The sequence below is a fragment of the Equus quagga genome, chromosome 7 (assembly GCF_021613505.1).
Source record: "Equus quagga isolate Etosha38 chromosome 7, UCLA_HA_Equagga_1.0, whole genome shotgun sequence".
In the NCBI taxonomy this organism is placed as follows: Eukaryota; Metazoa; Chordata; class Mammalia; order Perissodactyla; family Equidae; genus Equus; species Equus quagga.
In genome coordinates this window covers 95736895-95750131 of record NC_060273.1, presented here as the reverse complement: position 1 = coordinate 95750131, position 13237 = coordinate 95736895, and the positions used below count along the sequence as shown (strand labels likewise).

General features: G+C 32.9%; 1 protein-coding gene across 4 annotated transcripts in view; it reads left to right on the top strand.

Moving 5' to 3' along the window:
* The window catches only part of DMXL1 (Dmx like 1), a 132883-nt gene that overhangs the window by 103749 nt on the left and 15897 nt on the right, over positions 1-13237 (top strand). For all 4 annotated transcript variants that reach the window (XM_046665502.1, XM_046665501.1, XM_046665500.1 and 1 more), the window contains 5 exons: positions 1825-1911; positions 4603-4724; positions 5091-5232; positions 8765-8825; positions 12119-12246. In XM_046665502.1, the coding sequence (XP_046521458.1) occupies positions 1825-1911; positions 4603-4724; positions 5091-5232; positions 8765-8825; positions 12119-12246 (540 nt within the window). The remainder of the gene's footprint in view (positions 1-1824; positions 1912-4602; positions 4725-5090; positions 5233-8764; positions 8826-12118; positions 12247-13237) is intronic.

The window sequence follows — 13237 nt, the reverse complement described above, 5'->3', positions numbered from 1 at the left end:
GAAGCTTTTTGGAAGTTCGTGCCTGCAGGGGCTTTTCTCCCAATAAGTGTAAAGTTTGAAGAAGCTCTGCAGATGAAACTGATATGTCTGTTCCCCCCCAACCCCCATCTGCTCACCCATTACCAGCAAATAACATATCCCTCTATTCCATGGAAATAGCATTTGTCTCTATTTTCCAATTTCTTTGAAACCCAGTAGTGAACACTTAGTGTGCTTTAGATACCAGGCAGATAGGTAGCTAAGTTGGAATTTTGGCATAAAATTGCAGAATTTGATTTATACAATTGTACTGGATAATGGGCCTCTTGTAGTCAGAGCTCAGACTTTCCTTAGAAAAGAAGTTGACCCTCAAATCAACCAAAATCTTTAGCAAACACTGAAATTTTTTATGTTTGTAACCAAATTGCATTTTAGGTTAGAATATATTTGACACCTTTACATGCAATGACTGTGAGTTTTGTTTGTGTAGGGTTATTTTGGCATGGTTATAAGTCTCTTTCAACTTTGCAGTTGAGCAGTCATCTTAGTTGCCGTTTTTAAAAATACTGGTAACACTACAGTTCTGTGGTCAAACAATGGACGCACATTGGTGATATTTTTATCTAAATTTTGCAGGAAGTAAATATGTTGTATTCCAATTTCAAATTAATAATTTCTGTACTTCACAATGAGTTGTGAAACATTTTATAGTAATTCTTTTTAAAGATTGAAGGTTAGGGAGGATGAGATAAAATGAAACAATATCCTACATTAAGCAACATTTCCAACTCAATAATTAATTGCCTCCTCTTTTTACCTCTGTTTATTTTTAGTAAATGTTGATTTTATACAGTACTCTTTTCTGAGTTCAAAGGTGTTGTAGACACCTTCTCTGGAGTAAGCAGAAGGTCTAATATATTTCCCTCATTTAAAGTACATTGAATTATGGTTTACTTAGTTACTGAAATGATTACTGACTTGGGAAAATTACTATGCCTTTCAGGGTTTCAGGTGTTTCTTCTATAAATTAAGTTATTTTAGGCCGGGAGTCAGTTATCTAGATTCAGCTGGCCATATCAGACCTGTTTTTCTATCGATCATGAGCTGAGAAGAAGGGTCTTTATACCTTTAAAAGGTTGTTTACAAAAAGAAAAGTATGGGGCCTGCCCTGTGGCATACTGGTTAAATTCATGCACTCCACTTCAGTGGCCCAGGGTTCATGGGTTTGGAACCCCAGGCATGGACCCATACACCACTCATCAGGCCTTGCTGTGGCAGTATCCCACATATAAAATAGGGGAAGATTGGCACCAATGTTAGCTCAGGGACAATCTTCCTCAAGCAAAAAGAGGAAGATTGTCAACAGATGTTAGCTCAGGGCCAATCTTCCTCAGCAAAAAAAGAAGAAGAAGAAGAAGAAGAATATGTAACAGTGACCCTCTGTGGTCTGCAAAACCTAAAATATTTACCATCTGATTTTGTAATGTTTATAAAATATTATCAAGGGATTATTATACAAAGAAATGTGGTAAGCACATCTTACTTTGGTAATTAGAATGTATTGATCCTTTAAAGTTAATTTATTGCATCTTGGGAACATAAGCAATTAATGAAGTTGTATGTTATATTAGCTGTCTTTTTATATGTGAAAAAGCAAGTTTGAAAAAACTTAAAATTCCCCTTGTCAGATTTTGTCTTAGGGATAATTAGCATGTGAAATAGTAGCTTTGGATTTGAAATATCTAAAGTTTCTTAAAATAATTTATGTGTTAAATGACGAATTGGCTTGTACTTTTTTCTGCTACTAAAATTGCTGTATTTTTAAATTTCTTTCCCTCCATTTAGATAGAAGCAGATTTGGGATATCCTGGAGGTAAAGCAAGAATTATTCATAAGGAATCTGATATCATTACTGCCTTTGCTGTTAATAAAGTAAGCAAACAGACATTTTTCTTTTCTTTGACTATTAAGTATTCATAGTTGGAGAATGTCTCCCGTTCTGTTAGTTTATTCAGTATTAGTATTTCTCTTTCCCAAAGCTGCTTCCCACTTCTTAAATTGTAAACTGAATACAGTTTTTTATTTTATAAAATGATTTTATTGTTTGATAATTTGATTTTGGATATATAGCAGATAAAATAATTTTTATTACTACACAGAGAGGAGTATCAAATATTTATATATGCAATAGCTTTTAGAATTTATACAACACATTATAACAGTTAATCCAAAGAAAAACTTTTCTATTTTCGTTACATGAATATGTTGAATTTGGTTCTTAATATTAGATCAAATTTAAGCTTATATGTGACTTATAGAAAATTCTCTCTCCTTTGACTGCCCAAAGAGTGTTTTCTTCGTATTCCTTAGACTTCTACTTAGCTTCCTTCTTAGAAGTGTCTATAAGGTACTCACGGAAGAGGTAGCCTTAGGTACAGTGGTCCAACGTTGAAATTTGTCTCAGTAATTTTCCCCTTCTATCTTCCCTATTTTCCTTACTGCAAAGTTTATGGGGACTTCTAGTTACTCTTGTTTCTTTCTTTTCCATTAACTTAAAGGGTTTGTGTGTGTGTATCCTTTTTTCATGTATTCCTAATTTAAGAATAATTTTTAAATACTATTTAGATGTGTATCTTATGGCATTACCTATTCAGTAATCATTTCACCAGTTGGTTCTCCATCTTCCTTTGCTGTGTCTGTCTTTTCTTTGATTTTTCCTAGATGGTTTCTTTGTCATTCTCTCTTCATCTTTCCCTGTGTCATTTGTTTCATTTCCGTCATAGACACCCTGAACAATGACTAGTTCTGTTCAAGGCAGGCAAGTTTGGAATCAGCCCCTTAGCCAGATAGTTCTCATGTTGTAATATGTATGTAATATGATATATACATGTTAAATACAAATAGAAAATTACATCTACACTCAACTGGCACCTTCCTTCACCTGAAGAAAGTATGATTTTGAATATTCTGTGCAATAAAACAAACCAGCTTTTTTCTTTTCTGTCTTATTTTTTTTGGATGTATATAAGTAACTAGTAATGAGCAATCATCTATATATACAAAGTCTGCCATTCACTGTGTAAGAGTGTACTTGTTTAATTTTTCCAGATTTGTTACTATTTTTTTACATCCTTGCTAAATTTCTACCTGAGAAATAATACCTTTTGCTTTAAGTTGCATTGTTTAAAAATGCCTATGAGATTGAACTTTTTCCCATTTGTTTAGTTGTGAATTATCTGTGTTAAGAACTGTGAAGGGTCTGAGATTTTTCCCTTGCATTTAAGCTAACAAGTTAGCTTTCTCAGTTCAATGGATGCTGTTAGAAGACACAAGATTCTTCCACTAGAGACAAAGGACAATTTATTACTAATAGCAAAAGCAGTAGCCAGAATATCTGCATTTTTGCACTGATTTCCTGAGCAACAGTTCCCACAAAGTGCCAGGGAGAGGGCCAGATGATACCTGCGTGCAAAGTGGGTTGCATTACAGAGAGGAGTACCGAGTTTAGGGAAGCCAAATCTTCTCTAATGGACACTAAGCATACATGCCCTTTGATCTAGAGGAAGAGACTATAGCTGTATGTACATCCTGGAAATAATACTGTGAGACAAAGGGCCATCAGTGACTCACTCATAAGACATGCAGAAGTGGAGAGACTCATGGAGAGCTACTCCCAGCAATCTGGTTATATCTTTTTTCCATTTATTTCTGTGGTCTTAGTTTTTTGTATTAGTTTGTATTAGTATTTTACGTAATGAAAATATTAATCTTATTTTCTCTTTGCTCTCAGTACATTTCCATTTTCTGTTTTATGGACATGCACTTTTAATTCCTAGATGTTTGAAATTTTATATTATTTATTCTGACCAACTTTTCATTTATGATTTCTTCAGACATACTTCCTCCGTTCTTATTGTACCCCTACACCTTTTCTTTGTGAGTCTTTCCCAAATTCTGTTTTTCTTGCCTAAGATTGAAAAGCTTTAGGTGACAGTGGTACTATCTTATTTGAATAATTCACCATTGTTTCTTTAGCTTGATGTTTCTTATCTCCTTCACCCTTTTTTACCTTTCTGGGATCCTATCTTCTTCAACTTCTCCCACCACATTTCTGAACTGCGCAAACCTTATGGAGATTACATCCTTGCTAAATTTCTAGCTGAGAAATAATACCTTTTGCTTTAAGTTGCATTGTCCAAAAATGCAGATGAGAATGCACTTTTTCCCATTTGTTTAGTTGTGAATTATTTGTGTTAAGAAATGTGAAGGGTCTGAGATTTTTTCCCATTCTAGGGTCACAGTTCTTTCCCCATTCTAGCAGACTGGAGAGAGAGTGCTGGGAGGAGAAATAAAGTATTACATATGTTACCATTTATAGCTGGTTTTCTGTTGTATGCTCCTGAATTCTTAGAATATAAACATATCTTCAAGCTCAAGCTGATGATTATTACACTCAAAATTTAGTTATTAAAATTAATTTAAAATATTCATTTGTGAGAATGCTGTATATTCTGTACCTTGAAGTTATCATATCTAGAGGCTATTTTGTAGTTTCCATTGTCAAAAGTAGCCCATATACATGTGCTTTTTTATTTAAAAATTACCATATGATTAATTTTTCAGGCAAATAGAAACTGCATAGCAATTGCTTCAAGCCATGATGTTCAAGAACTGGATGTTTCTGGAATTCTGGCTACACAGATATATACTTGGGTAGATGATGATATAGAAATGGAAACCAAAGGGTACTGCTATACTTTGTTTTTATTCAGTAACTTTGCAATGGGAATGATGATATTCACAGAACTATAACTTTCAAAAGATTTTTTAAAGAAATTTTCTTAGATTGTAAACAAAGTGGAAGCTGATATGCTAAAGAGTAAAGAAGGGGTGGCAGGAGCTTTAAAGAAGGTGATTGAGGATTAGAAAAGAATTAAATGAGGGGATCTGAAATTGTTCATGTATGAAGTTATTGTCTATAAGTTAGGAGTTAAGAGCTAAAGAAAATTAATTTCAAAGGGAAATATGAAGTCATATGTTAGAGCTTTCAGGTATAACAGAAGAAATAAAGAACTGATGGGTTGCTTTCATTCTGGTTGACATTCTTTTAGGTCAGAAGATTTCTTGGTTATACATGCTCGTGATGATTTAACAGCTGTGCAAGGCACAACCCCGTATACACATAGCAACCCTGGCACTCCAATCAACATGCCATGGCTTGGTAGTACGCAGACTGGCAGAGGAGCATCTGTGGTATGGAAAGTTAAAAATATTTGTGAATAAATGTCCTATTTTTCTCTCTAGCTTAATAGATAAATGATGATTTAAACATTTTTTTAGCTCTTTTTAGTAAGTTATACTTGCTAGAAATTTTTATTATGAAGAATATGATGTTTTCATTTGAAAAGGATAACAAAAATTGTTTTTAATAAATAATTTAAAATACAAAGAGCTGTATTTTAAGTAATAATTACTTGTAACTTACTGGTCCAAATCAGGCCTCAGCAAGCTATAGTTTGTTTGTCAAATCCTGCACACCACCTGTTTTTGTATAGACAACAGAAAGAGTGGTGGTGTTTATATTTTTCAGTAGTTGAAAAAAAATTAAAAGAAGAATGGTATTTTGTGACACATGAAAATTATATGAAATTCAAATTTCAGTGTCTATAAAGTTTTATTGGAACATAGCCACAGTCATTTGTTTATATGTTGTCTATGGATGCTTACGTGCTGCAGTCGCAGAACTGAGTATCTGAGACAGAGGCCGCATGCCCAGAAAGCCCAAAACCATTGTTATCTGTTCCTTTACAAAAGTTTGTTAAACTCTATTCTAGATAATATCTTTTAATGGATATTCACTAATAACTGTGACCCTATTAAGTATAACTCTCTTTAATGCTGAGACAATATCCTTTTTTTAACAAAAACAATATAAATTTTTTAAAATTTAAGCAAAGTATAATACACAGATAACTAAAACAGAATATTTCTGTAGTAATGAAGGATCTTCTTGAGCCCTGATTACGTAAGATGAAATACATATTTATACCTCCATAGGATTCCTTTATTGATACTTACGATATAGGAATTGATACACAGAATCAAAGAAACCCAGCACCAGTAATTCTTTCAGTGGCTTTCTAGGTGATGGGGTCTTTTTTCAGTTTCCTAAGTCCTGTAGAATTCTTTCCTTGGCGAAAAAACCTTTTTTTCCTCTAGTCAGTCAGACTAATTATTTAAATAAAGGCTTAATCATTTTTAATAATACCTGATAATATTTTATACTTAATGCAGTTTCTTTACTGCTCTTATAACCTTGTTATTCTTTGAGATATCTGTTGTAGCTGTTATAATTACTCCTACTTACCATTCTTCAGATGAAGCTTGAGATCCAGAAAGGTCAAGTGATTTAACTCAGGTTACTATCTTATATTTGCGATAGAGCTTGTATTAAAGCCCTCTATCCCCCTTAGCTCATTGATTTCAGGTAGCAGTGTTTTAAGTATTAAACTGAAGCCTTTGAAAAGCAATCTGTACTTATTCAAATGAAAGGACTTGGTCATTAAAATTTTTTTTTTGGTGAGGAAGATTGGCTCTGAGCTAACATCTGTGCTAATCTTCCTTTATTTTCTATGTGGGACACTGCCACAGCATGGCTTGACAAGCAGTGTGTAGGTCCATGCCCAGGATTTGAACCTGCAAACCCTGGGCTGCCAAAGTGGAGCATGCAAACATTAACCACTACACCACTGGGCTGGCCCCAAACAGTTGATTTTTTTCCAACTGACGGATTTATTAAAACTCATTTGCAAAACCTACTGATATTATCTTTTAAATGGGAACTTTAAGAGACTATACAAAATACTTGAAAATAAATAATAGGCACTTTTTTTCAACTCCAGTTTCAGAGAATACAATACAGTTCTTCCTGTAACAGTTTTCTTGCTGGTCTTGAAGCTTCCACGCTTTTTTCCTGTGTACTGTATACAACACGCAGAGTTGCTGTTTTCTAAAGCATCCTTCAGATTGTCACTCCCCTGCTTAAAGCTTTGAGATTTCCCAGTACAACTTTAAAAAAGCAAGTCCTTAACACGGCCTCTAAGGCTCTGTGTGATTCAACCCCTGCCAGCCTCTACAGCTTCAGCTCCCTTCATTCCACACCTGATTCTCTTTGCTCTAGTTACATTGACCTTCAGTCACTAGAACACATCCAGCATAAATTGTCGTGTCAGAGCTTTTGCCTTGCTTTCTGCTTAACATGCTGTTTTCCTGTTTTACCATTCAGATCTCAGCTCAAATTCCCAAAGATGTCCCTATTTCATATTATCACATTTTATCATCTTTATAGCTTTTATCAGTTTTAAAATTATCTATACATTATTTGGTTGTCCTTTTATATACCCTGTGGAATGTAGTTCTTTGAGAGAGTACGTTATGTCTGCCTTATACACTGATGATCTCTATCTAGAATGGTGTTTAACGTATAGTAGGTGCTCAGAAAATATTTGTTTATACTCCAAAGTGTTATAATACAGAAATTTACCTTTGTCATGCCTCTTTGGACTAAATTTCCTTCCTTTCTAAGTCTTAAAAGGACATTTGTTTGGTTGGGGTCATTGTCATTTGTAAACATAAATATTCAGACTGCCCCACTCCATCCTCAAGAAAAAGACACCAATATAGCGAGGTGGTTCTTTTTTATAAGGATCTTCTAAAATAATTAATGATTTACTTGCCTTATTATGTTCTACATATGCTTTCAGAAACTTTTTTAAGCCTGGGTTTGTGTATTTTTTTACCCATGGTTTTCCTTTGATACTTTAGTCAGAAAAAAAAGGACAAATTAAAACAAAGAGCAAGAACCTTTAGGCATTTCTTTAATTAAGAGGAACCTGAGAGTTAAACATGAAGTTTACTAAACAAAAGTAATATTCAGCAGGTTTTCATTTTTTTATGGAGAATTGATAAAATATTTTCTAAATCCTATTTTATCAAATTATGAATACTAACAAAAAAGAATACTTGTTATGAACAACTTCTGTTTTGGAATATAATAACTGCATTCATATGTATGTTTTAGTGTTTCTATCCCTCACCAGTTCTGCTGGCCTGATCCTTTCCCTCCCTACCAAATCCCCACTCTACTCACACTTTTAGGGCTAATTTAACAATTTAAAATCCAGAACAACAACAACAACAAATCTGCCTGAGACTGGTGCTACAAACTTTTAGGATAACATCTAACTGTAGCTATGGTGCTGTATAAGTAGGAAATGTTCTATAAATTAAAATTATCCCCTTAATTTCATGTAGTTATTTTACTCTTATTTGACAGGCTACTTAAATCATTCAAAGTATGACTTAAAAATGGGTAAATAAACAGTTCCAAACTATCAATTAAAAATTTATACCATTTTCTGTTTACTTCTTTTTTTTTTTCTCACATGCTTCTGCCTGTCTTTTTAACCTTATACTGTTCAGGATAATTCCAATAAATTTAATGGGATCAGAAAAGAGTTGGCAAGAAAGGAGGTAAGACTAAATTCTCCAGGTGAATTTGTTCTTAGATCCTAGTCGATGCAGAAAATGTATGTACACTTAAATGTCAGAGAGCTGAGTTGTTAAATTTAATTTTTTGTTACCAGGTTTAAAATTTTTAAGCACCCATAATGGTAGATGTGGAATCACATAAAAATAAATAAATGTTATTGAAATTTCCTGTCACAATTGAAATTTTTAATATTTTTATTATAACTATAAATGAACAATTTTTCTTTCATAACAGATGATTAAGAAAGCCATTAATAATGTCAGAAGAATGACTTCTCATCCAACTCTTCCTTACTGTAAGTTGATAATAATTAGCCATTATTCTAAAGAACTTAAAGGAAGCTTTTAGTTTCAATTGAAAGATAGTCAATATTTATTTTAGTTTTTTTAGAGAGAATATTTGCTAGCAAATAAAATCTTCGTTTGAAAGTTGGATAAAAACAGAAAAAGAAGATTTCCTGAATTAATAGTGAAGGCTAACTTAATGCAATAAATTTTTAGTATTTTGACTGCATATTTCCAAGTTAGCACATTTTATTTTTAAACGTTTCTGGACTCTACACAATGTTAAATTGCAGTTGATAATTATTGTTTTAATGGAAAGATCACTCCCATCTTTTATTACATAGACCGGAGCCATATGTTGGTCGTTTATTGCCTCATCAGAATCAGTTTGTATTAATATTTTGTCAGTTTGTCTTTTACAAGACACACTAGTAATACAGTAAATGATTATTAGTAAGTTCTTAACATTCTAAGGCAGGATATATTTATTTTCAGTTAATCTTCCTAAGAATCTCTAAAGTTTTTCTTCCTTTAACAAAGAACTTAATTAATGGGGAATTTATTGGAAACAGTGAAGCAGAGAAAAAATAGTAAAGACAACTTTAAAATTAATGGGTGGGTTGAAATCAATATTCATATGGACATGTGAGTATTCCAAGTTTTTTTATATGATTTTTAAGTTGTGCCCTTAATCAAGTTGACCTACCACATAGTAACAAAAGTAGTAGATGTTAAGAGATATTCATGTCCCTCCAATTTAATAACCTGTAAAAATTTTTACCACCTTTTTTATGAGAAATATTCTGATAAAATGCAATTGACACAACCAGTGTTTTTTTGTACTTATCATAAGTGCTGTAAGCATCTATTATCGAAGTTATATACCAATGTCCAGTAAAAGGGTTCAAGAGAACCATTTGTTTAAAATGAAAAGTAATTTCTATTACTTATATTAGAGGTATAAAATAATATAAAAAATTAGTCTGTTTTCACTACCTTGAATTTATTCAGCATGTTTTCTATCCACAAGTCTAATGTGAAATGAGAAATAAAAACCAGTCATGTAGCATACAAAGTAAGGAGTCAAATGTGTTTTATATACAATGTTTAAATAATATTACTCTCACAGCAAGAAACATTTGGCATTGCTGAAAATCTATCTTATTCTCTGCAGTAGGGTTTGGAAGTTTCCTGAAATACTGAAAGGACCTCATTTTTTCTCAGCCCCATATCATGTGTCATGACAGGCGACTAGTTTACGAGGAATATCCTCTACCTCAAGCCTGTAAATTTAAATAAAGAGATCCCTAACTGCAAGACAATTAATGGACTTATTTTCAGAGTTATTATGTAACATCAGATCACTTGTGTCTTGGGATAAGTACTTTCTTTGTTCAGAGAACTACTGTAACTGGCATATAAGAAACTTGAAAAATTCAAAGCTAATTAAATTAATCAATGGATTCTTTTCCCCCAAGTATATCATTTCATGTCATGAACAAGTACCAAAGAGAGTAATTGAGTTCAACAATAAGCACTTTTTATGTAGTGGAAATGTTAAGAGACAGGATTTTAAAAATTTTGCTCTGAATTTCAGATAACTCAGAATCCTTCCTTTCTTTCTTTGGAGTAGATCTTTAAAAACTCTTAGTCATTAGTCCTGCTTTTTTTGTAGGAGAGGATTCACCCTGAGCTAACATCTGTTGCCAGTCTTCCTCTTTTTTTTTTTTTCCTCCCCAAAGACCCACTACATGGTTGTATGTGCTAGTTGTAAGCCTTTCTAGTTTTTCTATGTGAGCCACCAGCAAAGCATGGCAACTGACAGACAGGTGGTCTGGTTCCACAACTGGGAAGTGAACCCAGGCTGCCAAAGCAGTGAGCGCAGAACTTTAACTACTAGGCCATCAGGGCTCATAAACCACTACTTTTTGACTTCTATTCCAAGGAAATTTGTACAGGTTAGGCTGGTGGGTTGGATTAAAATAGAAATGGAAGTCTTAAAAGGAAAGCCTTATTAAAAAAAAAAAATGAACATATTAAAGTTTTTAGGGTTACATTTAACCCTTTCCTTATATGATGTAACACCTATATGATGTAACATTTCAGTTACTAACAGGGGATATTTGCTGAGACAACCTGGTCATCGGAACCTTTGTTTTGTTTTGTAAAATCTCAGTTTACAAAGGCCTTTAAGAGAATATTTCATTTTATGTATCAGCTACTAATAACTAGAGATTTTTTTCAAATAAATTAAATAAAACCATAAATAATATTGGAAAAATTTGAGTGTTTTTTAAACACAACTAGCCCAATTTATTTTTCTGATTAAGCTAAGCAAGACTTTAGGGGAGAGGAGAAAGAGTTAACATCTCCAGACTCAAGAAATTCTACTCATGCTCCTATCCTAGCCCAATGTTAAAACATTTCAAAATAATTGAAGTTCATTTACTTTAAATACTTGGTAAAGATTGAGGCAAACTTGTCTAATATGATTAGCAGTATAATAGATGCTTTATATACATTGATATAATTTCTCACTACCTCTGTACCGCATTAATACTGATAATTGTACTTAACATAAATTGAGTCCTATATGTTAGGCATATTTCTGAATGATTTATATGAATTAGCTCGTTTACTTCTTACAACTCTCCAGTGACTTGTATATCATTATTCCCCTTTTACAGGAAGGAAATAGGCTCAGGGAGATTAAATACATTTTCTAGTATCATACAGTTAGTAAATGGTGAAGTGAAGAATTAGTAATTATTTAGTTTGTTCATATTCCTCAATGAGACAGATAACGTATATTTGAGATATTGGGTCAATTAGAATAACTACTAGAAATGATTTTTTTTCTTTAGCATAACATTCCAGACCTTCTACAGTCTGTTTTTTTTCCAGAGAAAATGTATAAATTTAAACATTAATAGTACAACTGATAAGAATTGGCTCTTTAGTAATCCCAAGAATTTGATAAGTGGTTATCATAAAAGTTATTTATTAAAGGCTACTAAAACACCATTGGGATAATTTTAAAAGGAAATAAACTTTATAAAGGTCTGATTTATTTGCTTCTGTTCATTTGTATGAAGATATGTTCTCAGTCAAATGAAAGTATATCACATAACTGTTTTTAAGATTGAGTGTTCAAGTGAAATTTCATACAAAGGTAAATTTGTTTAATTGACTGTAATTCATTTCTTAGGTGTTTCTTTCATAAAGATTTTCACATTGGATTAAAAAATAAATTTTCCAAAGGTTTCTGAAATCAATTTGTGATTTGTGCCCTCTTGTAATGCAGATCTGACAGGAGCTCAAGATGGAAGCGTCAGAATGTTTGAATGGGGCCATTCTCAACAAATAACCTGTTTTCGATCTGGTGGCAATTCAAGAGTTACAAGAATGAGATTTAACTATCAGGGAAATAAGGTAGTATATAAAATCATAAATGGGAAAATGGTTTCTTTATGTTGGAGGTTTATAAATATTGCTAGTTTGTGCTCTTTGAAGAAAACAGCTCAGTGAGGTGTAATGTTAAGATATTAATCTGTATGAATTCTTTTTTTAAAAATTCCTCTCAAAGAATGCTTTAATGCATTTGGTTCTTCCTGGAAAGATATTGTCTATATGTCCATTAAAATTCGCTTAAATGATGCGTAAGGACCAAATGATTATAGGACCACCTTACATTATACATTTTTCATTAAATACTTCTGCTTTCTTTATTTTCTGGAACCTACTCAAAGTATGGTCAAGTACCAAATAGCAAGTAACATCTGGGAACTTGTTAGAAATGCAGGTTATTGACTCCACTCTAGACCTACTGAATCATTATCTGCATTTTAATCAGATACTCTTGTGATTTGTCTACACATTAAAGTTTGAGAAGCACTGCTCTAGAACAGAGCATCAACAAACTAAGCCTAGCCACCTGTTTTGTAAATAAGGTTTTATTGGAACACAGCTATCCCATTCATTATTCATTATTATTTTCTATGATTACTTTTCCACTACAACATCAGAGTTTAAGAGAACAAAGACTATAACTGGCAAGCCTGAAATATTTATTATGTGGCCCTTTAAAAATAGTTTTCCAACCCTGCTCTAGAACATCCCATACTATCCTTACTTCCCATAATCCTACTTTCCTCAAACTGCCTCTCTCTGCAGCTAGTATCTTGCTAGCACTTAAAACAACTATTAAACGGGAAATAAGCCTGCTCTTTGTCTTCAGGGCCATGCTCCACTAAAAAACACTCTCACAGGCTCTAGCTGATGGTACAATCTTGCCTTTCCTTTTCCCTCTTCCACCAAACCTTCAACCCTTCTCACATATTAACATGTGTCATGGTGTGCTGCAGCCTTTTTGCCTACCACATTTATCACGTGGCTCTATTACCATTTCACAAGTCAGTGATAA